The sequence below is a fragment of the Archocentrus centrarchus genome, chromosome 23 (genome assembly GCF_007364275.1).
Source record: "Archocentrus centrarchus isolate MPI-CPG fArcCen1 chromosome 23, fArcCen1, whole genome shotgun sequence".
In the NCBI taxonomy this organism is placed as follows: Eukaryota; Metazoa; Chordata; class Actinopteri; order Cichliformes; family Cichlidae; genus Archocentrus; species Archocentrus centrarchus.
Genome location: NC_044368.1, coordinates 3,652,805 through 3,676,699, shown reverse-complemented (window position 1 = coordinate 3,676,699; position 23,895 = coordinate 3,652,805). Strand labels below are relative to the sequence as shown.

General features: G+C 41.4%; 1 protein-coding gene across 1 annotated transcript; it reads left to right on the top strand.

Moving 5' to 3' along the window:
* Positions 1–1,513: 1,513 nt before the first annotated feature.
* Positions 1,514–4,682, top strand: LOC115773792 (GTPase IMAP family member 8-like). Its single transcript, XM_030720709.1, has 2 exons — positions 1,514–1,639; positions 1,963–4,682. Exons 1-2 carry the CDS (start codon positions 1,597–1,599, stop codon positions 4,680–4,682), a joined length of 2,763 nt encoding a protein of 920 aa, XP_030576569.1. The 5' UTR covers positions 1,514–1,596.
* The last annotated feature ends 19,213 nt before the right edge of the window (positions 4,683–23,895 follow it).

Sequence of the window (23,895 nt, the reverse complement as noted above, 5' to 3'; positions counted from 1 at the left end):
TCTGGAGTGGCTGGGCTGTTTAAGGATCTTCATGGCCCTTAACTTGCACTGCTTAGTGTAAAGTATGATAAACTGTTTAATGTGTTTTGGGTTTTTTTTGTTGTTTTTTTTAAACTCAACAGTGACTGAGTTTAACGGCTGATTGAGAGTGACAGTATGGCATCAGCATTTGGTGAGTCCTGTCACACTTCCTTTTTACTTTGTTCAAAACTTTTTACATTTTGAACAGTGATTCTTAGTTTCTCCTGATTGATGAAAATTGTAGCAAATAGAAATCAAAAACTATTTTATACCATCTGATTGGAGGATAAAAGAGGTTACTACAAGTGAATATTGTACAGCAAGTAACATCTGAATGCCTTTCCTGAACCAGATTACATGCTGTGTTGCATGTAATGTGCTTTAATGATGTATTTCACCAATAAAAGTTAATAGTCTTTCTGTGATCTGTTCATGCCTCACAGACTGTAAGCTCTTATAGTTTCTGACGCAGTCAGCTGTTGACATTAGAAGTGCTTTTCTTATCTAAACACAGATGTAGTCACTGCACTGTCACTGTATCCATAATAGCAATAATAACAATAAAAGAGAAATTATGTTTTTCTTCATCATTGCAGTCCCCAAACACACATTTTCCAGAAATCGCAGGAGCAGTTATGGAGTTCTGCCACCCTACAGTGAGTATTTGAAGATAAGATTGTGTTTGATGCAAACTGTGTACTGTAACATGGAACACATTAGGGCGGGGCAGGTAAACACAAAATATAACAGGAAGTGAGATGCATGATTTCCATTAAAAATATCTGCTACTCATCACAGAAATAAAGAGCACAATTTTACCCCAACCTGATCATGTGGGAGGTTCTGAGTGATTTTGCAATCACTGCCTCTCACAAATTTACTGAAAAATTGTACATATAAAAATTTAATTAAAACTCAGTGGTTACAGTTGCAAAATTACTAATGTTTCACCTATGATATAACATATAACATTAACTTTGATAGATTATTTGATCTGTGTTTGCATTTGCTGTCATTTCAGTGTCAGAACTCAGGGCTGTTCTGCTGGGGAACAGTCTGTCTGAGAGGAGTTCAGTGGGGAATGTCCTACTGAGAGAGACCAGGTTCAACTCAGGGGAAGAATTGGACCGTTGTGTGAGAGCCGATGGGCGAATTCAAGGGAAAGACATAGTTCTCATCAATACACCTGATCTGCTTGATCCCAACATCTCTGAAGACAGAATACAGGAACATGTAGAAACCTGTGTGAAGCTCTCTGCTCCTGGACCTCATGTGTTCCTGCTGGTTCTACAGCCTGAAAACTTCACTGAGCATCAAAAAGCAAAGCTCTACAGAATCCTTAACTTCTTCAGTGATCAATCATTTTATCATTCGCTGGTTCTGATATCACCACCCAGAGCGAGGCATCCAGGTTTAGGGCATACTTATATGTACTGTGCGCCCTTACAGGATATGATCAGAAGATGCAGAAGCATGTCACTGAAACTTAATAACTACAACACTGAGGAATTATTAGAAAGCATAAAATGCATTGTAGAAAAAGAAAATGGAAAGCATGTCATCTGTCATCTCAGCATGGAGCAAACTCCTGGTGATTTGGATTATGATCAATCTGTTGGTAAGTGAAAGAAAAAATATTTGTCATGATACTATGAAAGGCAGCTTAGCCAGATATTTTAACATAAAATTAGGACACCTTCTAAAAATGTACACAACTGTTAAACTGAACTGACTGCAGCAGCTGCATTTACTGAGCATGAATCAAGAAAAGGGATGTACAAATAAAGTTGTAATATAAAAACTTTGGTTACAAAAAAAAACTTTTAATGTGGTTCCTACACAGACTCTGTCATAGTTTCTGTGTTGTAAAAGCCTGTTAGGATCACTCAGGTGACTTCCAAGAACTTTTGAAAGTAATCTGCTGTGTTTGTTCCTTTATAGCACGTGGACTCAGGATTATGCTGTTTGGAGAGAGCTCATCAAGGAAGACAGTACTCTGTAACTTTATTGTGAAGCAAAAAAGTTATGGTTTTTCAAGATTTTCTCAAGCCAGGCAAGTAGTTCATGGAGAATGGAGACAACAAGCAGTTACAGTGGTGAAAGTACCAGATATGTTAGATGAGTCTCTGAAAACAGTGAGAGAAGAGATGAAGAGCTGTGTGAGTCTCTGTCCTCCTGGACCAAATGTTCTGCTGTTGTTAATGAGACCTACTGATTTTACTGTATGGAGCAGAAAAACTCAGAAATTTATCCGGAGTGTGTTTGGTGAAGATGCTTTTAAACACTCCATGGTCATCATCACACATGAGGAGACAGGTTTTTCTGATGATTCCCTGCTTAAAGATTGTGAAGGTCGTCACTACAAAATGTTTGAAAATGATCATAAACAGTTAATGGAGAAGATTGAGAGCATTGCTCATAAGAACAAAGGAAAATTCCTCACAGTCACTGAAGAGCCCATCAGACCACAACATGAACACATCAAACCAGCTATAAACCTGGTTCTGTGTGGGAGGAGAGCAGCAGGGAAGACTTCAGCAGCCAAGGCCATTTTAGGTCAGAATGAGCTTCATTCAGTCTTCAACTCATCAGAGTGTGTTAAACATCAGGGAGAGGTGTGCGGACGGCGGGTGTCCCTGGTGGAGCTGCCCGCCTTGTATGGAAAACCTCAGGAGGCAGTGATGGAGGAATCACTCAGTTGTATCTCCCTCTGTGATCCTGAAGGTGTCCATGCCTTCATCCCAGTCCTACCTGTGGGTCCCCTCACTGATGAAGACAAGGGAGAGTTTGAGACCTTCCAGAACACATTTAGCTCTCGAGTCAACGACTTCACCATGATTCTGTTCACTGTGGAGTCAGATCCTACAGATCCACAGATTGTTAAGTTCATAAAGTTAAACAAGGACATCCAGAAGCTAGGTCAGAGTTGTAGTGGACAATATATTGTCCTCAACTTGAAGGAAAAGCAAGCCATTATGGAGCTGCTGGATAAAGTGGAAAGGATCAAAGCTGAAGGATCCAAATGCTTCACAAAGGACATGTTCACCAAAGTTCAAATGGAGAAGGTAACAAGACTTAAAGCTGAACTGCATGAACTTAAACGCAGGAGTGAGGCTGGACCTGATGACGGAAATCAAACTGCACAGTCCATCCGGATGGTGCTGATTGGGAAAACTGGCAGTGGGAAAAGTGCAACTGCAAACACCATTTTGGGTAAAAAGGAGTTTTTATCCAGAGCCAGTCAGAAATCTGTGACCAGAGAATGTCAGAAAGCAGCAGGAGAGATTGCTGGACGTCATGTTGTTGTCGTTGACACCCCTGGCCTGTTTGACACAACTCTGTCTGATTATGAAATTCGACAGGAGCTTCTGCATTGTATCAGCATGCTGTCTCCTGGACCTCATGTTTTCCTACTGGTGCTGCAGATCGGCCGCTTTACGAAGGAGGAGAAAGATGCTGTGAAAATGATAAAAGAGATTTTTGGCAAGAAGTCAGGAAACTTTGTTATTCTTACCTTCACCAGAGGAGATGATCTTGACGAGAGATCCATTGAAAGTTACATACAAGAATGTGATGATTTTGTAAAAGATCTGATACATGACTGTGGAGGCAGATACCACGTCTTCAACAACAAAGACACAACTAACCGCACACAGGTTAGAGAGCTGCTGAACAAAATTGAAGTCATGTTGAATGAGAGTGGTGGTAGCTACTACACTACTGAGATGTTTCAAGAGGCTGAGGCAGCCATACAGAAGAACGTGGAGAGGCTGCTAAAAGAGAAAGATGAAGACATGAAGAGTGAGAGGGAGAAGCTTAAAAGCAAACACAAAGAAGAAATGCAAAAAATAAAAAGAGAAATGGAAGAACAGATCTCCAGAATTGAGTGTGAGAAAGAGCAGAGTATGAACCAGCTCAAGCAGATGGAGGATTACATTAAGCAGGAGCGGGAGAAGAGAGGGAGAGAACAGAAAATCAGAGAAGAAGAAGACAGAAAGAGGAGAGAACAAGAAGAAATTCAGCAACGACAGTGGAAACAAAAACTTGACTCTCTGGAGAAGCAAATAAATTCTGAATCAAAGGAAGAGCTCATCAGAGAGCTGGAGCAGACCAGAGCAGAAATGAGAAAAGAGAGAGAGGCCTGGGACATGGAGAGGAAAAAATGGTGGGAAAAAAGGTGTCAGGAAAACACATATAGACGAGATGAGGGAGATATGAAAATAAAAAAGCTCAAGGAAGAATATGAAAAGGAAAGGGATGCATATCACAGACGAATGAAAGATTATTGCATCAGATTAGAGCAGGAGGAAAAAAAGAGACGAGCATTAGAAAATGAGTACATGAAAAAAATGGACGACATGAAGCAGAAATATGAAGACGAGGCCAGAAATCAAGCTGAAATGTTCAACGAATTCAAAGAAAAATATACAAAGGACTTTGAATCTCTGATAGAGAAGTATAATGAGGAGATAAAGGATCTGAAGCAAGCATATACAAAATTGATGCAAGAGCAAGAGAAACGCAAAAATGAGTATTCGCATTTGCACAAAGTCTCCACCTACAAAGAAGAAAGTCTGAAGAAAGAACTGGAGGAAATTCAGAAAAAGCATGATGAAGAAATTGACCAATTTAAACAGAAAAATAAATGCATTATTGCCTGATAAGTTTAAACTTACAACAACCTAGAAGAAGACATGAGGACTGACCCGAAGTTTCAGACTAATGTTTGAAATTCAAAGTGAACATAAAATAACAATGAGAACATCACAGAGCAGCTCTAGTTGCTCAGAACTGGCAGTGACTGAACAGAAGAGACACTCTGATTCAGAGCTTCCAGGATGAACAGCAGATTTCTACTCAGTTAAAGACACAACATGGGATGCTTTTATAAACCTGATCAGAAATTAATTTAAGAATCATAAAGAGAGGCACATGCAAAAACTACTGAGAGAGTAATGGACACAGCATTACGTTTATTTTTTCATTTTTCAGAGGAGGAAATGCTCCTCATTGTCCTCCATCCCTACAATGAAGAACAATGATTGTGATGAAGATTGTCAGTTTTAATTTTTAGATTCTGTAGAAGGAGCGGTGTCAGCAACATACTCACATTAGGGTTACCATATATTACAATAACCGCATTTCAGCAGATGGTTGATGGCTATGATCTCCTTGGGTGTTTGTACTGTTGTGTCCAACAGGTGGCGCTCTCACATGGCTTCCCAAAAGGACATCCGTTTTGTATTTCCTCTGTTTAAAGTCTTTTTGAATTTGACTCATTAAGTAATTTACCAAATTATTGTCTGTTAATTATTGTGTCATTGCAGACCTCGGAATACAGATCAGTTTACAGGTAGCTTATGTTAAATATGATATTGTATGATCAGCCACATACATTTTATGGCAGGATTAAAAACACATTTGTAATAATAAGCCTTCAGGTAATGCCTTCTGATTTGTTCTTTGAGTCAGTATGCATTCATTTAAATAGGAAAGCTGTGAAATTTTTCTTTTAAATTCACTTTGTTACGAATAATGAATGATATCAAGGATTAAAAATAATACCTGAAGTTAACTTTTATTTTTTCAGTCATACATACATTACATTTGGTTGGCAAAAATGAAGGACTGTATCTGAAGGGGCTGAAAGGGGGAACCATTGAAATGAACTTACGTACAACACTGAGGCAGAAAAAAAAAAGAAAAAAAAAGTGAAGTAGGTGTCCTTTGTGGATTGTACTCTAAGCACTTTCTCTCTGGGCTTGCTTTGAGAAAAGCCACAGAGGACTGAAGATGACTTTAGGTAAAATGATTTTACAAAGTTATGTGAAGGTGTATATATAAATATATCCTAGGCAACGGTCCCGCACCGTTGCCTACAACTCCGGCCTCGCCTCTGGGAACATGGAGGACTACAAGGTTGCATCATACAACGTCCGCAGAGCGGTGAAAGAGGCTAAACATCGCTACGGCCGCAGACTGGAACAGCAACTACAACAGTCTGACCCCAGGGGACTGTGGCAGGGACTACGCACCATCACGGACTACAAAGCACCACACACACACCCGGTGAGTGCCGACGCTTCTCTGGCTGATGAACTCAACATCTTCTTTGCGCGCTTTGAGGCGGGAAGCCGACAGCCCGCTGCGCTCCCGGCCGGAGAGGCGGAGACACTCACTGTGACGGAGCGCGACGTGAGGAGGGCGTTTAGACGGGTAAACACCAGGAAAGCGGCTGGACCAGACGGTATTAGTGGACGTGTCCTTAAGACCTGCGCTGACCAGCTGGCACCTGTGTTTACACTGATATTCAACCTCTCACTGAAACTGTGTGTGATTCCCACCTGCTTTAAAAGTCCATCATAGTCCCTGTCCCAAAGAAACCACACCCCAGCAGCCCCAATGACTTCAGGCCCATAGCGCTCACCTCTGTGGTGATGAAGTGTTTTGAGAGACTCGTCAAGACATTCATCACCTCCTCACTGCCCACCACCCTCGACCCACTACAGTTTGCATACCGGCCAGACAGATCCACAGATGACGCCATATCCTTCCTCCTCCACAAGACCCTTTCACACATAGACACTGGTAAGGGGAACTATGTGAGAGTGCTGTTTGTAGATTACAGCTCAGCATTCAACACCATAGTTCCCTCCAGGCTGGTCTCTAAGCTGCTGGACCTGGGCCTGGGCCCATCCCTGTGCAGGTGGGTTCACAGCTTCCTGACCAGCAGACCACAGGTGGTACGAGTGGGTCACCTCACCTCATCCTCGCTCACCCTCAACACTGGATCCCCCCAAGGCTGTGTGCTCAGCCCTCTGCTGTACTCACTGTACACCCATGACTGCGAGGCCACGTCAGAGTCCAACGTCATCATCAAGTTTGCTGACGACACTGCTGTTGTGGGACTAATCTCTCACAATGAGGAGACAGCCTACAGGAGAGAGGTCTCCCGCCTGGAGAACTGGTGCCAGGAGAACCACCTCCTGCTCAACGTCAGCAAAACAAAGGAACTGATCGTGGACTTCAGCAGGAAGCAGCAGAGGGACTACCATCCACTTGTCATCAGTGGTGCTGAGGTGGAAAGAGTGGACACTTTCAAATACCTGGGAGTGACCATCTCACAGGACCTGTCCTGGACTCATCACATAAACATCACTGTGAAGAAGGCCAGACAGCATCTCTACCTCCTCAGGCGGCTGAGAGACTTCAAGCTCCCACTCAAGGTGCTCAGGAACTTTTACACCTGCACCATCGAGAGCATCATGCGTGGGAGCATCACCACCTGGATGGGAAACTGCACCAAGCAGGACTTCATGGCCCTAAAAAGGGTGGTTCGTTCAGCTGAGCGGACCATCAGAACCACCCTCCCCAACCTGCAGGACATTTACACCAAGCAGTGCAGGCTGAGGGCCATGAAGATCCTAAAACAGCCCAGCCACCCCGGACACTCTCTCTTCTCCCTGCTCCCATCAGACCGGCGTTACCGCTGCCTGAGGACTAAGACTGAAAGGTTGAAGAAGAGTTTTTACCCACAAGCCATCCGTCTGCTCAACTCTGAGCCCTAACTGGACTATCATTGCACAATGTAAATATTATAATTTATAAAAGTGTATATAGTGTATAGTATATAGAGTATAGTGTATAGTGTGAATTACTTTTTTTAATTTTTATTCTTCTTATTTATATGTGTGTGTATATATGGTTGCAGGTACAAAATACATTTCACTGTGCATTGTACTGTGTATAACTGTGCATGTGGTGGGGTGGCTGTAGCTCAGTAGGTAGAGCAGGTCACCTACTGATCGGAAGGTCAGTGGTTTGATTCCTGGCTACTCCGGGCTGCATGCCAATGTATCCTTGGGCAAGATACTTAACCCCAAGTTGCTCTCCGACCGTCCCGTCGGAGTATGAATGTGTGTGAATGTTAGCTAATTAAAAGCACTTAGCTTAGTAAACATGGAAGTGCTTGTATGAATGGGAGTGCATGGGTGAATGTAAAACATGTTGTATAAGCGCTTTGAGTGCTCATACTGAGTAGAAAAACGCTATATAAGAACTAGTCCATTTACCATTTACCATTTACCATGTGACAAATAAACACTATCTTAATCTTAATCTTATATATATATATATATATATTTTTTTTTTTTTTTTTTTTTTTTTTCTATGTGATTAATTTGAAGTGTGTATTTGAGGTGTGTTTTTTGGGTGCAGGGATACTACCTAAGCAGTATAACTGGTGGTGACCATGTGGACTGAGGTTTTTTGTTTTTAACCCCAACTGTGGAGGAGAGGGGCAACCACCAACCCTCATTTTTTGCATTTGTGCAATATTTCTAAAATTAGAAACATCCTGTCTCAGAGTGATGCTGAAAAGCTAATTCATGCATTTATTACTTCTAGGCTGGACTATTGTAATTCATTATTATCAGGCTGTCCTAAAAGCTCCCTGAAAAGCCTTCAGCTGATCCAAAATGCTGCAGCTAGAGTACTGACAGGGACTAGAAAGAGAGAGCAGATTTCTCCCATATTGGCTTCTCTTCATTGGCTCCCTGTTAAATCTAGAATAGAATTTAAAATCCTTCTCCTCACCTACAAGGTCTTGAATAATCAGGCCCCATCTTATCTCAAAGACCTCATAGTATCATATCACCCCAACAGAGCACTTCACTCTCAGACTGCTGGCTTACTTGTGGTTCCTAGGACACTTAAGAGTAGAATGGGAGGCAGAGCCTTCAGCTTTCAGGCCCCTCTTCTGTGGAAGCAGCTCCCAGCTTGGATTCAGGAGGCAAACACCCTCTCTATTTTTAAGATTAGGCTTAAAACTTTCCTTTATGATAAGGCTTATAGTTAGGGCTGGATCAGGTGACCCTGAACCCTCCCTTAGTTATGCTGCTATAGGCCTAGGCTGCTGGGGGGCTCCCATGATGTACTGAGTGTTTCTTTTCACTCATCTCTTTTTACTCTGTTTATACTCCACTCTGCATTTAATTATGTCTGCTTTTTTTAGATGCTGTCATGTTGGATCACCTTTTTTTTTTGTCATTTTCTTGATAGATTGATCTAAATATTTTGTTACTAAATATTTAGATCAATCTGTGTCATGGAGGCAGATGGTATTCTGGGTGGTCCTTTAACCAACTGTGCTTTTGGGATTTTCTACCATTTTTATCTTCATAATCAATGTTAAAATCCCCCATTAAGAGTACTTATTTATTAAAATTGCATTCCTTGAGTACTTTGTCAAGCTGATCATAGAAATTAGTTTTAGAGTCTGTTGGTCGATATGTGGAGACAATGTGACAATTAAACCCATACATTGCAAAGTAACATCAGCTCACCAGTGGATCACATTGCATTGTATAGTATCCTGGACATAAAGCATAAGTCCCCCACTACATCTTTCTTTCCTGAATGTCATAACCAGGTACAGTCAAAGCTGCAGATGGAGAGTTGCTATGAAGCCATGTCTCAGATAGATAAAAAAAAAAAATCCAGATTAGATTCAAGAAGGTGTTTAAACATGTAACTTTTTTACAGTAACACAGCACATATATTAGTTTCCTCCTAATAGGGCTTTGGGCTTAGCCAGAGGGTCCCAAAGAACTCTAACACTGTTAACAGCTTGAAAGATGTTTAGTTTTTGCAGTTTATTAATTGCTGGATTTAAACCTCCATGCTTTAGTGGCAAAATTGATTGTGCTGTATTTCTGGTGTTAGGAAGACTATGCATGATGGTATTTAAGACATATGGCACATTTAGAAAAAATACATAAATTATAAACTGCAGCCAGAATGCCTAACCTGTCCAATGTCATCTTATGTGACTGGTGGTAGCAGCTCACTGGGCCTGATGATAGCTGTCGCCGGGCTTGGTGGTGACTACTGTTGGACTTGGTGGTAGCTTCTGCCAGGGCTGGTGGTTGATGATGTTGTTCCTGATGGTAGCTGCTACAAGGCCAGGCAGTAGCTGCTGCTGGGAAGATGGTAACTGCTACTAGTCTGGTGGTAGCTGGTGCCACGCAGGTGAGTTCAAACTCTTACAACAGCCAATCTGTCCATTACCAGCTATGAAGTGACTTTGAGCAAAACACTCCTCCCCAAGAGTTTCTCTTGGGTTATGCTCAGAATGTAATCTGGCCCGGATGAGAGTTTGTCTTTCAGTTGAGTCAAGAAAGAAATTGGTCGCTGCAGCATTTCTTTCTGTGCTTGACTACAGTTGTGGTCTGAACATGCACACTTGCTCTCAGAGTCTCTGGACACTGTGTATCATGGAGCATTAAGATTTATCATAAATTCTAAAGCTCTTAATCATCACTGTTTGCTGTATGAGCATATTGGCTGGTCCTCCCTTCATGTTTGTAGATTCAAATATTGGTGTGTTCTTACATACAACTGTGTATTAGGTCCCTCTTATCTTCAGACCCAATTAACACTCTGAGGTCCCAGGATTGTCTGTTGTTGTTTGTTCCAAAGGTCAAGAATAAGATGGGGGAAAAGGCATTCCGATTTGCTGCTCATTCTTTATGGAATAAATTACAAAAATACCTCAAACTTCAGGACCTGGTCTCAGTGAATAAGTTTAAGCAAAGTTTCTCACGATGAAGCATGCTGATATCAGCTGATGGAGAAACATCTCTGAAAAATGAATACAGAAAATTAATTAATATATTCTTGTGTAAGATGCTGTGTTCATAAATGCTAAATATATATATATATATATATATATATATTTTTTTTTTTTTTTTTGCGTAGTGACTGCTGCTGTCGGTGTACTGTCCACATCTCTGGAGGAGGCTGTAAAACTCAGTGATTACAGAAGCACTTCTGACCAGTGAGAGTGATGCTGAAGTGAGCTGTTGAGAATATCCTGAACATTTTCTGTCAATGCTGTTTATACAGGGGTTAGCCTCTTGAATTGGAGGATGTCACTTGTGTTGATTGTGTTAATTTTGACAGCAAATTCTGATTTAGTTTTAGTCAGTCTTCTGACGAAAATGTAATTTAGTTTTAGTCATAATTTAGTCATCTGAATAGTTTTAGTTTTATTCTAGTTTTAGTCGACTAATTTAAGAATATAGAATATATACTAAATCTACTAAAATATAAAGGGTGTAAAATGTAAATGCTTTTTCTTCAGTTCCCTTGAATTAGTCATTATACCCACTTACATGAAATTAAACATTTATTAAAAGTTATGGAATATTATTAATACTTGAAAGACCAATACACACACAAGCATATTGAACAAACAACATCATTTACCTGACCTTGTTTATGGAGCATAACAATAAAATATTGATGAGTAGGCCTGCTCTGCCTGAAAAATTCACAGGCTAGTTTGACCAGGTTTAGATCAAATTTGTGCAACTGTGCATTTGATTGGATGTTTTCCTAACTTGTCCATGCCTTTCACAAAATTAAATAAGTTCTGATTGGATGTCGGCCCCGCCAAGCATTTTCTTCTTGTTTTCATTCATTGATGAAAGTGTCAATTAATTTCGCCATTGTTTTATCCTCTTAGGTAGTTTTTATTTAGTTATTAGGGTTGGGCCTTTGTGTGAAGAGTTTGCATGTTCTCCCTGTGTCTGTGCAGGTTTACTCCGGTTTCCTCCCACAATCCAAAGATGTGGGGTTAGGCTGATTGGTGATTCTAATTGTGAGTGTGAATGGTTGTCTGTCTCAGCCCTGCAACATGCTGGCGACCTGTCCAGGGTGTACCAATTTAATTCCTGTATGATAACTCCTTCTTAGTCAGCCTATGAGCTTTTCAGCCCACTCTTGTATATCAGATAGAAAATTAGGACATTTAATGCAAAGTAGCCGGACTTTCCTCTAATAATTTTCATAGTCTCCAAAGAAGTTTTAATGATTTCCTTGTCAAACTGTTGTAATCCCTGACATTGATAGAAGGAAATCTTTACAAATGTCAGTTTTATGTGATTAAATAGTTTTGACTGCTTGAGGAGTTTAGTGGCCCAGAATAGGATTTTGGTGGCGGATGATGATGATGATGATGATGATGATGATGCTGATGATGATGATGATGATGATGATGATATGGCTTCTTCCCAAACAAAGTGAAAGTAAAGTGAAAGTACAAACCCCCTAATTATTCAAAATGAAACTTAACTGTCTGGGAACAAGTGTAGTTGTGGTTTTGTTGGTTGAGAAAGTTGTTCTCATTGCAACAGTCGTGGTGTGTGGACAGAGCTGTGGCTGGATTAACCATAAAGGGTAGCGAAGAAAGATGGGCCTTCATGCACCGCTTTGCTGAAACATGCCGGGATGCTGGCCAGCCTCGCAGTGTCCCTATTCATGAATACTCTGTTGGGATTGGACTTTCAGTATCCCAAGGAAAATTCCAGAGAACTAAAAGACCAACTCTTAACACCTGCTATTTGAATAATTTTATAAAGGCATTGAATGACATTAAAACCACCTGACTAATATAGTGTGGATCATTTTATGACTTTAGTCTCCTTTTCGCTCTCAGTAGAACTGTAAATAAATCGATTCTCTTTTAATAGTTTCTTTGGATTCTCGGGCCCATTCGTGTCAGCACAGTTGGGTCATTTTGTGTTAATCTTGGTAAACTGACCAATCAGCAGTTTCCTTTTCCAGTAACTGTTTTTCTTCATGTCTAAGTCCCACAGCTCACACATTTTTAATTAATTTTTTCGGTTAGTCAGTCTGTCATTGTGCCATTGCTTCCAATGTGTGCAAAGATCAGCAAGTCCACTGACATTCAAACAACTCATTTTTTAATCTGACTTGAAATTTAGCACATCTGGGTTTTTTTGCACTGTATTTTCTAAGTAAATATATTTCTAAAGGTGCTACTGACATGAAATTCTCATCAGATGTCAGCAGCAATCCGTCCAATCCACACATGCAAAGAAATCAAACCATAGGTGTCCATAAATTGTGTAATAATGAGAAATCTCACAGAAAAAAATATTGAAGACGCTTACTGAAATTTGTTTAATACTTGATATAGATGCCTTTGTTGGTGACAACAGCTTTAAGACATGTCCTGTATGGAGAAGCAGGTTGGATGCACAGGTGTGGGTTTGGTCCAATCTTGCAAACACTCATCAAATCCTGAAGTTTCTCCTCCCATGAACTCTGTGCTTTAGTTCCTCCCATCAATTTTCAATAGGCTTCAGCTCAGGTGATTGGCTGGGCCCTTCTAGCAGCTTTATTTTCTTTCTCTGAAACCAGCTTTCCTTGGCAGTGTTTGGGATCATTGTCTTGCTGAAATGTTCACCCTCATTTCATCTTCATCATCCTGGCAGATGGCAGCAGATTTTTGTCAAGAATGTCTCGGTACATTTTTCCATCCATCCTTCCTTCACTTACTGTATATGAAGCGTGTCAGTGCCGTACGCTGAGAAACAGCCCCACACTGTGATTCTGCCACCTCCAGACTTCACTGTTGGTGTCTTTGGGTTGATGTGCAGTGCCTTGTGACATGAACTGCATTATGGCATCCAAAGATGCCAATTTTGGTCTCATGATCTGACCAGACTATATTCTCCCAGTATTTCACAGGCTTGTCTAAATGTTGTTCAGCAAACTTTAAACATGCTTCAGCATGCTTTTGCTTCAGCAGGTCATGTGAGGTGACTATGAATGCAGGCCATGGTGGCTGAGTGCATTACTTATTTTTATTTTAGTTTTTAAAGATTGTACCTGCTGATTCCAGGTCTTTCTGTAGCTCTCCTCTAGTGGTCTTCGGCTCTTTAATAACTTTTCTGATAATTCTTTTCACTCCCCTGTCTGAAGTGTTGCGGGGAGCAGCCGGTCATGGCCTGTTTATGGTGAAATGATGTTCTTCCCACTTCCGGATTATGGCCCCAACAATGGTCACTGGAACCTTCAGCAGTTTGGAAATTCTTTTGTAACCAGTGCCATCAGTATGTTTTGTAACAATAAGGTTGTGAAGGTTTTTTTTTTTTTTTTTTTTGCATTTTTGGCCACACCAGCTTTTATGTGCAGTGGAGAGAGACAGGAAATTGGGGAAAGATACAGGGGAAGACACGCGTACAAACTGGCAATGGGCTCGGACCTAAACCCGTGCCGCCCACACCGCAACGCGGCATATGCATGTGGTTGCCGGCTTCACCACTAAGCCACCCAGGTGCCCGTGAGACACCTTTTTAATGCCCAAGCAGTTCATATTAATTTGCAGTGAGTGGCAGGAATGCTTCCTAATTACTGATGGATTTCAGTATTAGATAGATAATAGATAATACTTTGCTGTGTGAAATAGGTTACAGTTTGTCCCTTTTAGCAGAAATATTGAGTGGCTCAAAGAGACCTTCCCAACTTGTGTAAATCTACAATTCTTCTCAGATCTTCACTGAGTTTCCATCATTCTGAGTTTTGGTCAGTCTGATGCAGTCAAACAAATCCTTTTTACACTGGCAAAGAGAAACCAGCTTGTAGTCAATCATGATCACTAATGAGAAGCTAAAAGGCTAAACGTTAAAACACTGTAAAACCTTCAGCACCGTTTATTAAAATATTTAAGTGAGTGCATGTAAATATTTGACCCTGCGTAGTTTAGAGAAAATCCTGAATCAATTCAAACTTTGCATCTTTTCTTTGTGTTTAAAGTCATCAAAGATCTATGCTGTACAATCATTGCACCCTGGAAAACGAACACTTGAAAGACATTTGTGCCCATGATAGAAACCTCTGACCCCAGCTGTAGGGCTGTGGTCATTTTATATTTCTGCAGTCAGATTTGTGATCACTGCCACACACTGTCCTCTCTAATGCCAGTTTGTAGTCATTTCCTGTGTTAGTGCATCTCTGCATGCTTTTTGTTCATTGTTTTTTTGGCCCTGTCAGTGTCTGGACCTTCATGTATATGTGGGCCTATCCTCTGCCTCGCTTGTCAGTTCATTAATATTTCCTTGTGGTATTTTGATGTTCCTAATAACCAATGGTTTATGTTGTTGTTGTTGATGTATATAATTTCCTGAGAAATAGGTATGCATGCCAAATTATAATTCACATGAATTGTGTCGGCAAGGTAATACGCCATGAGTTACCAGGATCTGTTAAAGTTTTTGAATTCTGCAGTTATGGAAACATTCTCCAGAAAATAATGTTACAAACAAAATCTGTTAAATCCTGAGACTTTAAAAACCAGACAGCATTACAATTTTCTATTTATGCAGACTGTTGTTGTGCCGTGCATCTGGTGGTATATTTACATCATTTATGTTTCTTATTTATTTCTTGCAGGGAAGGAGAAAAAAAAAACTGTTTTTCTTTGTTGAAACAAACGTGCTGATGCTGAAATTAATCTGTGAGCCTGTGTCAGTGGACACAGATGAAGATGTAAAGCTGAGGGGTCATTTTACACTCCACTGATTAAAATAGATACTTTTTCTGAAAAGTTTTGTTAGTGGAGGAGCATGCTGGGAAATATATTACTTGTACTTCCAAAACTTGCTGCCTGTCATTTGTGCAAAATACCTGTGAACCTGTTGTCAGTTTGTTTTTCGGGGAGTTACTCATAGTTAGCTGATGCAGTGGCGTTTGAAAATGGCATCTTTAGCAAGCAAAGCCAAAAAAGTGGAGAGCAGGATGAGTATCACACCAGGAATGTGGATCTGAGCGGTGCTGTCAGGGACTTTGCTGAGTGTGAAGGCCAAAAGTAGAAGTTCTGATGGGTGAACAGTTCATGCTGTTCACCAAACTGAAACATTTTTACCACGTACATGTTGAAAATATGCACTCGCACTGTAATATATGTGTGATGCATCTGGAAGCTGGTCCACTGGAAGTGACTGTTGAATGAAGAATTCCATAAATGAATATGACTGATATACAGGGACCTTAGATAATTTTCCTAACCTCTGACTGTAGTTGTCCATGGTGCTGATCTAAAGCCGGAATGATGCAGTTGAGATTAGTGATTATTGCCATATGCTATTATTTTACTTTGTGTGTGTGTGTGTGTGTAAGAGAGAGATGTGTGTTGTTGTGTTTACTCCAGTACAACTTGGCTGAACAGACCCAGGGGAAAAGAAAACATTGAGGGTAGTTCTGTCTCAAATGAAGTCACGCCTGTCCAGGAAACCATGTTTGCAGCATTTGACTGCAATTAACACACTAAACAGCATTCTGACAACATCTACAAACTGTTGAGCCTCTGACTGCACATAATACTAAATTCTTCTACAGTGAAAACTGCAGTTTAACATAAAACAACAGCACAATGTAATGTGGGTATCTCATCACATGATGCCGTTTTGTCAGGTGTTCCTTGAATTTCATCCCATATTTATTAAGCAGGACACGAGGTTCCCATCCTGTTTGGACTCTGCTTTTTGCACTTTATGCTCTTGCTGTCACACTCCTGTCTCACTTATTACATCTAAAGACATCAAGCAGTTAGGATAAATGTAATTCTTGTGATCAAGAATCATCAAAGCAAAATATTCCATACTCTGGGATGGTCTTCCACATGACGTCCACTGCATGTGCTTAATTTAACAGCTGTTGGGATCATGGGAATTCCTGCAGAGAGTTAAAAGGTCCACATCTGGCATCACTCCAGCTGTATGCCGCTGTGTGTTCTGTGATATGATAGGCGTGTTCATGTTAGAGCGATAATGAGACCAGGGGGGCTGAAGGGGAGTTTTTCCTGTAAAGTGCTGCCTTCGGTTGGTCTGCAGCTCCTCACAAATTTCATTATACCACATCATCATCAAAAACAGGAAATGGACTCTAATGACTTCTGCTTGTTGTTTACTGTCTGCACAGCGACATTCTTCAGCATCACCTAAATCACAACTATTTCTGTTTTTATTACAATTTGAAATCTAATAAAGTTCTCTTATGTTTCATTGTGCTAATAAAATCAGTGCATATATTTGAAACTGCAGGTCAGTTATTGGGTCATTATTAGCTGTGACTATCAGCAAAGCACAGAAAAACACATTTTATAGTTTTCTACAACCTAAAATATCCGTCACGCACAGATCTGCAGATAAGACACTGCAGTCGTATCAGTCATGACTTTTGTTTTTTAATCTTTTTACTCTGAAAAGCTGCAAATGTTTTCTGTTCCTGTTTCTCACACAATTTGGCGTTGTGCCGTCATCCTACTTAACTATACATTCACATAGAAGCCACAGGACACATCCCCAGGGTACACCCTGAACACACCTACAACCAATTTAGAATAACCAGGTAACCTAACTCCACTGACTGCATGTCTTTGGACTGTGGGAAGAAACTGGAGTACCCGGAGAGAACCCACGCAGACACGGGGAGAACAGGACATTTTTGTGGTGAGGCATCAGTGCTAACCACCTAGCTGCCCCCATTAGAGGTGTTGTGGATGGATTAACGGCATATTGTGAAATATCTCTCAGGAGCTTGTTTTGGTAAAACTCCAATAAGGTTGTGCTTTTTAAGGTGCTTCAGTCTTCCCACACACACTTCACATGTGCAAGCTGCTCTGGAAGCCTCTTTGCTGTCCACTTCAGCTCCTTTCCTACTGTTTGGTTTTGTGTGTGTGTGTGTGACAGTCAGCATGACAAATACATACAGTACATCATATCTTCAAATCCTGGAAAAAGCCTAACCAGGATATCCGTGTCCACATAAACACAATGAGTGTGGCTGGAGTTGCTCCAGATCTATTTATGATACAATAAACATGGAAACCATGAGGATAGCTGCCCTCTGTCAGTGTCACCATTGTCTCTATCACAATTCAAGACCAGAGTCAGGTGACTGAGAGTCCTATCTGTTGCCTGGGAAACACAATGCCCCAAATACCTGCCAGTGACAGAGTCCGCCCTCACTATCAGGCAAGTTCTTAGTATGAGGGGTGCTGTCTTATCTGTCTTTACTGAAGCACGAGGTTCACGAGGCTAGTGGTCCATAGCGGTGAAATGCGTATTTATGATGAGACGGTAAAAACTATACGCCTGCCTCTCTAACTGTTTACGGATCAGGACTGAAACCAAACCTATTCACACTGTCCAGTTCACAACTGGGGGCACTCTGAAATTGATGCTGAAAACATTCTTCAGGATATCTGTGTTCATGGCATGGCTCGATGACCCAAGGATCCAGATACACTGGGATCTCATAACCAGTGGAATAACTCAGGACAGATTCTCTCTCATAAAGGCAAAAATAATAACGCCCTCTGAAAGGTGAGACCTCTCTTAAAAAGAGTGTAATAAGGCTGCCTCAATCTGCTGAGACCATGGAAGGTCAGCAGATGATTCCTTTCACAGACCAACGTCCTGCATGGAAATTTGTGCCAGGGAACCCACATCCCATGACTTCAAAACCCTAGCTTACTTCATATCCATAATCTAATTCAGATATGATCATTTTGGCCCTACCTAGGCTGCTTGAAAGCTGATATGTCCTACTCTGAACTTTGACCTTCCTGATCTACTTTCTGGCCCTCTGCCACCTCATCTCCTGGCATCACAAATACGACTCCCCTTCCACAATTCTAAGTAACAACGTTTGTCCTATTGGAAAAATTCAAATAGTTTCTGAAAGCTGAGAAATTGAACTTCACACCAGACATGGAGACATTAAGGTAACTGTTACTGGAACATTTTAAATATGTTGTTTGGTGTTAAAGGGTTAATGCCATGTGGTCTAACAATCCAGCTTCAGGTGTGCAGCATTAGGTATGCAGAATGCAGTTTAATCTATGAGAAGTTACCTGTTCAAACAATGGTTTTTCTTTTAAGATGTTTCTATCATTTAACGATTTTAATGTTATGAAATACAAATTAATTTCCCAGAAATCCCTATGAAAATCAAAAGAATATCATTACATTACATCCCATCATTCATTGATAAAGCAAGACCCAATGCCCACTATAAGGGACAGGGTTTTTTGGGGAAAAAATTGCTGTAGCATGTTTCTTTCAACCATAATACATAAATTATCTTTAAAAAATATTGAAACCTTTTTTCTTCTGGGTCTCAGGGGGATATTTGTGTGCTCTTGGACATATATTCTCTTGTTTTTATTTAACAGCTTGATGTACGAGTGATGGTTCAGTGTTGAAATAAAAGTATTTTTTTCATAGCACTGAGATGAGACGTGAAGGTGTTGTCCGCAGCCTCGTACCGTACCTTGGTGAGAAACAGGAGGAACTACTTGAAGACCATCAAGTGAACCAAGGTTTTTATTTAATGATGCTGCTGTGCTTTAAAGTGCAGGTTACCCCAAAGTAGAATGCATATGGTAATATTAAAAACGGGGGGGGGGGGGGGGGGGGGGGGGGGGACTACATGGATCTAATTGTTCTTTTTAACATATTTAAAAAAAAAAACAGAATTCTTATTATCTATCTTATAAATTTTATGCAGGAGGACAGCCGGAGTGACACCACCCTGCACGCCCTCATATTCCTGGTTGTCCTTGGTGCTGATAGAGAGGATCCAGGGAATCTGCTCGCTGTGGTGTGGCCGGCTAGCTTGATGGCCTCCTCTGGAACTGTTGGGTTAAGCCATCCATCTGTGAGGATCATCACGCAACAGTCTGCAACAATGTTCTTTTGCATGGTTATGGTCATCTCCAGTTTCTCATTTTGTTGGGAAGTGATCTTGCATTTGAGACGAAGAGACTTGGGACTCCTGGGACAGTAGACCACAGGGACAGAGATATCATTTTTAGGATTTTTCTTGTCAAAGTACTGTATGGTTGCCCTTCAGGTTGGCCCCAGACGCATTCTGTCTCATATACTTCCTGTCTGTCCTGACAGGCTTCCTGTGACAGTTCCTGTCAGAGTAAGTGTTACTACAGTAGGACCACCTTGTGACTTTGCACACACAAATTTGCAGGGTGAAAACAACATCAGCCACACTATCACACCTGCTGATCACTTGAGCGCAACATCACTTCATAGGCTGGAAATAAAGAAAAAAAACAGCACAGAGCTCTTCTGCACCAACTTCAGTTTTAGACCCAGAGGCTGTGTAAGCTGACCCCCCACACCGGTCCTAAACACTGGGATTTATTTACGTTACACACAAGGTTCAGAGAAATATATGAACTGACTGTATGAATTATAAATAATGTTATTGCTGTTCAGATATCAGTTAATTACAGCACACCTAAAGACTGAGTGCAGGTCATCTGTGATTGTGAGGCAGATCTCCCATTGGTAAGACTCTGCTTTTGCCCAGTGTCGCTCGCTCTGTCTCCCCCCTCCTGTGTGCAGAGCTGCTCTAATGCAGTCCTAATGATACCTCTGTGCACAGTTATCAGTGAGCATTATGGTGCCTGGACAGTGAAGCATGAATCAAGTCCAACAATAAATTAAATGCTCAAAATGCTCACACTTTCTCTTTCACTTCTTCCTTTCCCCCATCTCAGCTAATGCCTCACAAGCTGTTGTGGGTTCACACACACACACACACACACACACACACACACACACACACACACACACACACACACACACACACACACACACACACACACACACACACACAGGTGTGATAAAACTTCATGTAGAAAAACATCCTGGTATAAAAGCAGAAGGAGGAATTTTACATCACTGCTGTAATCTTCTTATTCTTGCCTTTTTAACTGATGCAGTACTCTCCATTCATTAACTGTTATCAGCTGAATAAAAACCTTTTATTATTCTTCAACATTTCAAACGTTATTTTTTGGCAGAGCCTATATTTAAAGTAGGATAACTTCTTTTAGCTGCTCCCTTCCGGTGTCACAAAGGGGATCATCGGCCTCCATCTCACCCAACATCCTCCTCTGTCACACCAGCCCTCTGCATGTCCTCATCACTACATCCATGACCCTTCTCTGAGGTCAGTTCCATTTTTAACACCCTCTAACCGTACATCAAACCATCCCTTTCACTCTTGCTGCCGTCCTTCTCTCAAAAATCACGCCTAACACTCGTCTCCACTCGCTCCACCCTGTCTGCTCTCTCTTCTTCATCTCTATTGTGTCCTGTCTGTTGCTTTGCATGGCTGACCCCAGGTATTTAAACTCATCCACTTTCACTACCTCTGCTCCTTGTATGTTCAGTGTTCAACCTGTCTCCCTCTCATTCACACACATGTATTGTGTCTGTCTCTCCAGGCTCTCTTCCACCTGCTCCCTCCTCTCACTATAGAGGATATTTGGTGATGTTTGTAGAATGTCATCTGCAAACATCATAGTCCGCAGAGACTCCTGCTTGACCTTCCTCCCTCTTCTTAAAGTGCATGTTCATCACAGCCATTTCTATCCTCTTCATAAAATCCACCAGCATGTGTCCTTCTGCATTCCTCTCCTTAACACCACATCTACCAGCACCTCTTCATCACCCCTGTTCCCTCCACCTACATGTCCACTGAAGTCTGCTCCAATCACCCCCCTCTTTATGAATTGCATGTTTTGGGACCGGCACTAGGAGTACATTGGTTTGAAGCCCCCTCATGGCTGGGTTCGTTATGATTATGTCTCTGAGCTAGTTTGGGAATGTTTCAGTGTCCACCCGGAAGAGAGAGGGAATTCGTTTCATCTCTGCTGAGGTAGCTACGAGATCGGACAAGCTAAAGAAAATGGATGGATGGAATGTAGTTCAACTGTGGAACAGAAACTGCAGACAGACATGGCAACATCCTGACAAACTTTTAGTAAAATCCATAAAAAGCCTATAAAAAATAAACAAAACACAAAGCTGGAAAAAAAATAAATGAAACCAGTCTTGGTAGTATTGCTCAGGCCACCTTACTTGTGTTTTTATATACTTACCCACTAAAATTCCAGCCTTATGTTCCTTTGCTCTTACCTCTTTGCCTCAGCCCGGAGAGTCAGCTGAATGTTTTAGCAGGAATCTAGATCTAAGCCCATACACACGACCTACAGGTGAGCAGAGGGAACAGTTGGAAAGCAGAACCTGGGGAGTTTCATCAGACCTGAGAGTCTGCAGATGTGACCGTTTAAGTCCTTCTTGTTTGGATTTGGATTTTTTGTGGAGCTTCAGGTGTTACACTAGTAGCATGTGACCCCTGAGGCTGTGGTTGAACTCTGTTTCATGATCATTAATATGTAAATTGCCATCATCATTGATCAATGGCCATGAGTACCATTCAGAGAGTTGGGGAATGGCTGTAATCACAGTGTAATAAGATAGTGAAGGATGTATCCTTGGGCCTCCTCCTCGGTTCAGAGATGGTTGTCCCTTTTCATGTAAATGAAAAGGGACATCGACCTTTTTGGCATTTAACCACTTAATTTCTCTGATCCTAGGGTGGACCAGTTACTCAGTGGACCAAACCTGATGTTTGTCCGCTGAGTAAATGTGATCCAGGAACTGTGGATAATTTTCACCCAGATGTCGTCCACATACCTGAGCCGATGGCTTGGTGACGTTCCAGGACAGAATAACAGAGCCCTCTTTTCCACTTTCTCCATAAATGAATTAGCTACAATTGGTGAAACTGGGGAACCCGTGGGACATCCATGTTTCTGCCTGTAGTACTGGCCCTTGTTTGTGAAATATGTGGATTGAAGAAACAATTCCAAGAGCAGACACACTTGGTTGATGTTGAGGGTGGAGTCATCCTATATTCTATAACAAACTACCTCCAACGCTTTGGTAACTGGAGCACAAGTGAAGCGCAATGTAACATCATAAGAGACCATGTTTCATCTGCCTTCATAACGACATCGTTCACCTTCTCCACAAAATATCAAAAACAAAAAGCAAACCAGAAAACCAGTCCAAAGACTTCAAAATGATGATTACAGTAATTCTACTGTAGAAATGTTTACATGTTGAAACAGAGGCTACAATGCTGCAAGCCTGACTGCTCATCACTGCCTTTTTTTGCCTGTTGAAGATCAGGTTCTGGCTGCTGAGCTGGGGTCAGCTTAAACATCGCTCTGGTTTCTTCACTAGCGCAGTGTTAGCATGCTGTTGTTGCAAAGACCCATTGTTGTGTGAGCAGGATAATGCAGTTGCTTCTGTCATGGAAGCAGTTTGCACTTTACCATCATGCTCTTGCCCTTTTGTGCAATAAATGTCACTACTGAAGAACAACTGAAGATTGCGCCACTATTTTCCTCCATCCCTCCATCCCTCCAGCCAGCCATCTTCTTCCACTTATCCAGGGCCAGGTTGCGGGGCAGCAGCCCAAGCAGAGAAGCCCAGATCTCCCACTCCCCAGCCACCTCCACCAGCTCATCCTGGGGGATACTGAGGCATTCTCAGGCCAGCCGAGAGATATACCCTTTCCCACGTGTCCTGGGTCTACCCCAGGGCCTCCTCCCTGTAGGACATGCCTCGAACACCTCCCCCAAGAGACACCCAGGAGGCATCCTAATCAGATGCCACCTCAACTGGCTCCTTTCGACTTTATTCTGAAGTCTGCACATTTGTAACACACATTCTGGTCGTGGAGTGATTTACAAGAAGGATTTAATCAGGTTTTTAACTTTTTATTTCAGACACTTTTTTCTGTCATTCTTTGTTAAATGTGGTTACTGCCAGTTGTGTAATTGTGAAAACAAAATTAACAGCAACCTTTTTAGCATATTGTTGTTAAAGGGGGTCCATACATGAGAGGCAATGGTTAGCCCTTTGCACAGCATAGCCTTCTGTACCACTGCAGAAAGCTGTCAAGTTTGCAGTTCAAATTCAGTTTTTATTTTTAGCTTTCTGCAGTTTTAATCTCTTTGTTTCAGTTTTTCAGTTTTCAAGCTGCAGTTGCTAAAAAAATATTTCTAACTGTGCATGTCCTATGAGGTCTTCCTGTGCATATGAGGGTTTGGCTACAGAGCAGCTCTGTTTCACTTTTGTGCGCTCTTTCTCTCACGTTCACTCAGTGTGCAGTTTATAAGAGCAC

What these genes read in the sequence shown, in the direction of transcription:
- LOC115773792 (XM_030720709.1), top strand. Translation starts at nt 1,597, where the DNA reads ATGGAGCAAACTCCTGGTGATTTGGATTATGATCAATCTGTTG. An exon ending in GGATTATGATCAATCTGTTG is followed by an intron (nt 1,640 to 1,962) that starts GTAAGTGAAAGA and finishes GTTCCTTTATAG; the next exon opens with CACGTGGACTCAGGATTATG.